At 33.5% G+C, this 4,691-nt stretch overlaps 1 protein-coding gene across 1 annotated transcript; it reads left to right on the top strand.

Moving 5' to 3' along the window:
• The first annotated feature begins 3,201 nt into the window (after window positions 1–3,201).
• LOC141543957 (olfactory receptor 6C1-like) lies at window positions 3,202–4,158 on the top strand. Its single transcript, XM_074269613.1, has one exon. It carries the CDS (start codon window positions 3,202–3,204, stop codon window positions 4,156–4,158), a length of 957 nt encoding a protein of 318 aa, XP_074125714.1.
• The last annotated feature ends 533 nt before the right edge of the window (window positions 4,159–4,691 follow it).

The following is a 4,691-nucleotide window of genomic DNA, read 5'->3' as shown; positions in this document are numbered from 1 at the left end:
AAAATCAAACTACCATTAAGTGACAAAGGCAAGATTTGGGTGAAAATCCCTTGACCCCCCAGTACAGCATTCTTTACATTGTCACATAATGCTTTCAAAGAAGAATTAAAAACTTTTAGAAAAAGCTTATTAAACATTATTAGATCAAAAACATAATTTTGAAATTTATAAGCAATTCCAATAAATCAGGACAGAGAGAATAAGAAAATAGGAACTGATGAAAATCTAAGAAACAGAGAAGTGAGTTGATTCCATCAGGGTATGTGAGGAGTCATTAAAACCCCTGAAAAGTCAACTATCATCACAGTCTCAATGTTACAGAAAATTGATACAGCTCCATTCTGTCATTTACTCTAAAATTCTTGAGGCATTGCTCTGCATTATTACTTGACTCCTGATGAACAGCGCTGGTAAAAGTCAAGAAACTGAGCTACTGATAACATTTAGGTTATCACTATACTTGTCCTTGTCCAGGAAGAGAAGACTATAGTATTTAAGATGATTGAGAAACTAGAAGCCTAGGCTATTTGAGGAATGCTTTTATATATGTATGTAGTGTATTTTAATTACCCAAGTCCTAATATAACTGATAAAATAGAAAATATTATTTAATAATATTATTTTATTTAACAAAACTTGAAACCCTGAAACATAAGTAGTTTACAGGCTTGCATGGTGTATGTAATTATTTTCTCAGTGGCATCTTAACAACAGCCTTGTAATGAACATATTATCAGTATTTTACTGTTGAGGAAACTAAGGTTAAGTATCTTTCCTAGGGCAACATGGACCATAAGTATTTATAGTGGGAGAGTGAGAGAAAAAAAGTAGAGGCACCTATAATATGGAAAAAAATAAGCATGAGTTCCTAAAGCTGAAAGTGTAAAATAAGGGAACGCTTAGGTATATGTGCCAGAGATTAATTGGTGTGGGGAAGGAATGTTAAAAAAGTTCATATACCACCATTAAGAATGTGAGTCCCTCAAGGGCAAAACATTTTTTTTTGGTATCTTACTGATATCCTTATTAATTAGCACAGTTCTTGGCACCAAATAAATAATAAATGCTAATTGATAGATAATTGATTGGAAGAGAGAGACAGAAAGATATACAGATAAGACAGAGAGATTAATGATAGATAGGTAGATAGATAGATAGATGAACAGAAAGACAAACTGATTGATACTAGAATTACAGGGTACAGAAGGGGTGAGTCATGATAGAAACAGCCCTAGATTTTGATTCAAAAAATCTATTTGCACACAGATTTGCTGCTCAGATGATCTGTAACACCTTTTGCAAACTAAAGTTCTATTACTTAACATACTACTGTAATAAAAATTTAATTACATTTACATATACTTTTACTTGAAACCATTAGGAATTTGTCCTCCTTTCTTGTCTTCCCTCCCTTACATAGAAATGAAGTTGTAATTTGTTAATATAATTTATTAGAAAAATAAATTTTCTAGAAATTCAAATTATAATTAATTATAATGGAATGTGTCATTATAGGAAAAGATTCCTGTACTCCAATTGTTTTTAATTTAAAAAGAAAGGAAATAAGTTACAACTCATTAGCTACTATTGGAGCCAAGGTGTTCAGTAAAGGCAGAAACTCACTGGAAGTATTCACCAAAGCCCTCCAAATTCTATTAAATAATGAATATAAACAATTTTTAGAAATCAGGCTCCACAAAAAAATGGAGTGCAAGAATTTTGCAGCCAATGACAACTCAGAGGGTTAGCAGGAAAGAACTGCTGTATAGAGTGGGAGTCCAGTTCAATCTTGGCAGAGGCCATGCCAGCACAGCCATAGCCCAAGCTCAGACCTGGTGCCAGCAAAGCAGGATTGGGCCTTTGGGCCTTTGAATCAGTGGCAGCCAGACCTCTCAACTTAGAGACACCAAAGACAATTTGGAAGTTTAGCAGAAATGTTGTCTCACTAGGGTTAAAGAACCTTGGCAAACTAGTAAACAAGGATCCAAGCAGAGGCGGTGGCAGCTACCAGAGGCCTCAGCACACTGTTTATATATTTATGCAATGATTTATGAATACCAAAGTAGCAATAACTGATAACGCTGAAAATATTATTTTACAAAACTTGAAATCCTAATTTTTCAGGCTTAAATAGAACATGCATGATATTGCATTCTAGATCTACTAGACAGTAAAGATACACAAAAGACAAGGAAAGGCATTGTGCTAAGAAGTTTTTACAAGTATTCTTTCATTTGAGAGTCACAAGAGTCCTGCAAGTTAGATATTATTATTGTTACCATTTTACACTTGAGGAAACTAAGAATAAAATTTTTGCTTAGGGTCATACATCAAATAATTGTTTTTAGTGCCATTTGAAGTAAAGGTTTTACTAATACCAGCTCTAGTGCTGTATCCCATGATGTATCCATAACAGTGGCTTCTTAGAGAGTGAAAGGAAAGAAAGTAAATACACCTATTGTAAGGAAAGGAATAAACATCAATTACTTCTGAAGTAGAAAGTGTATAGTAATCCAGTGCTCAGATGTACATGTCAGTGATAGTTACTTTGTACCTGTTTTACAGCTGATAAGACATTATTATGGGGGCAACTAGATTGTGAAGTGGATAGAGTACTAGTTCTGGAGTCAGGAGGACCTGAATTCAAATTTGCTCTCTTTGAATTTAACAATTCCTTGCTATGTGACCATGGGCAAATCATTTAACCCTAATTGCCTGGCAAAAGGAAAAAAAAATATTAAAACATAATGGGGAAATATGTAAATGCCTTCATTTAACCAATAAGATATAATTAATCAAAAGATAGTATTATAAGAAAAGCCTAAAAATGTAGATTGGCGGGCATTTACATATCAATTTAAATAATAAATTTAAAATGAAAGGGGAAATTCTTATTTCTTAGTACTTAGGAAAAACTGATTTCATATGGTACTTAACTATATGCTACCTTATAGTCTATTTGGGTACATATCTTCCCAATTATGTCAAACCATTTTTATGTTATTTATCTTTGAAAACTCCTTCATGTTTACTATAGTAACATAACAGTGATTTAACAAGTATTTGAATGATTGAAAAAATTAATTCTAATTATTTGTCTCTTCATCATTTCAAGTATAATCCATCTGTTTTCTGTTGCTTTATATTTTAGTTCACTTTTATTTTATTTTTATTATAGATCTACTGAAAAAGAAAACAAGCATGAAAAATCACACACAAGTAACCAGATTCATCCTCCTGGGCTTGTCAGATGACCCAGAGCTTCAAATGGTCATTTTCTTCTTCCTTTTATTGGCATATTTTCTCAGCATTGCTGGCAATGTGACTATCATCATCCTCACTCTGCTGGATTCTCACCTCCAAACCCCAATGTATTTCTTCCTCCGGAATTTCTCCTTCTTAGAAATTTCATTTACAACTGCTTGCATTCCCAGATTCTTGGGCACAATTATTACTGAGGACAAGACTATTTCCTACAGTGGCTGCATGGTTCAACTGTTTTTCTTCATTCTCTTGGGAGTAACTGAATTTTACCTTTTAGCAGCCATGTCCTATGATCGCTATGTTGCTATTTGCAAACCCTTACATTACACAACCATCATGAACAATAGAGTCTGTACATTGCTTGTCTTCTGCTCATGGTTTATTTCATTCATGATCATGTTTCCAGCAATCATTCTGATGCAGCAGCTTGATTATTGTGCTGAAAATATCATTGATCATTTTACCTGTGACTATTCTCCCCTCTTACAACTATCCTGCACAGATACACAATTCTTGGAGACAATGGGTTTTACCTGGGCTGTGGTGACTCTTATGTTTACACTGGCATTAATCATCCTCTCCTACATATACATCATCAGAACAATTCTACAGATCCCTTCAGTCAGTCAGAGGAAAAAAGCCTTCTCCACTTGTTCTTCTCACATGATTGTCATCTCCATTTCTTATGGCAGTTGCATCTTTATGTACATCAAACCCTCAGCAAAGGACAGAGTCTCTTTAAGCAAAGGAGTTGCTGTGCTTAATACATCTATAGCACCCATGTTGAATCCCTTCATTTATAGCTTAAGGAATCAGCAAGTGAAACAAGCTTTTATGGACATGATAAGGAAGATTTTATTTTCGTCTAACAAAGGAAAAGATTTGTTGTACTGATTTAAAAGATGTAATGAGGAGTAGAGATTTTTATTTACTGACTGCTCAATGTTTTGTCACCTTCCTCATATCACTTTGTCATTATATTTCTAATATGTCAATATTAAAATATTTTTTAAATTTACAAATTAATTTCTCCCACCAATATTCTCTTGCATTTTATTTGTATACACTTGTTTATGTACATGTTGTCTCCTCAAGGGAATATAAGCTCTTTGAGGATAAAAACTACTTAATTTTCTGTCATTATATTTCCTGACCTACAGCAAGGTAGTTTTTAAATTCTTATTGGTCCACTGGCTTTTGGATATAGATATTTCCTGTATACATTTATTTCAAACTACCTCTATGACTGAAGAAATGAACTTTGAGTTGCTGTGGCCCCTTCCAAAAATTAATCATTACTTTCTACCTTTTTTTACAACTGATAAACCTGTCCATTGTGAATACCTTAGTACAAATCATCCTGATTTTAATAGGACCTGGAATCATAGAACATAAGTTCTTTCAGGACTTATGTTACACTACCATAG

Source organism: Sminthopsis crassicaudata, chromosome 5 (genome assembly GCF_048593235.1).
Source record: "Sminthopsis crassicaudata isolate SCR6 chromosome 5, ASM4859323v1, whole genome shotgun sequence".
Lineage (NCBI taxonomy): Eukaryota > Metazoa > Chordata > Mammalia > Dasyuromorphia > Dasyuridae > Sminthopsis > Sminthopsis crassicaudata.
Note: the sequence above shows the minus strand (reverse complement) of the source record. Positions and strands in the feature narration are given on the sequence as shown.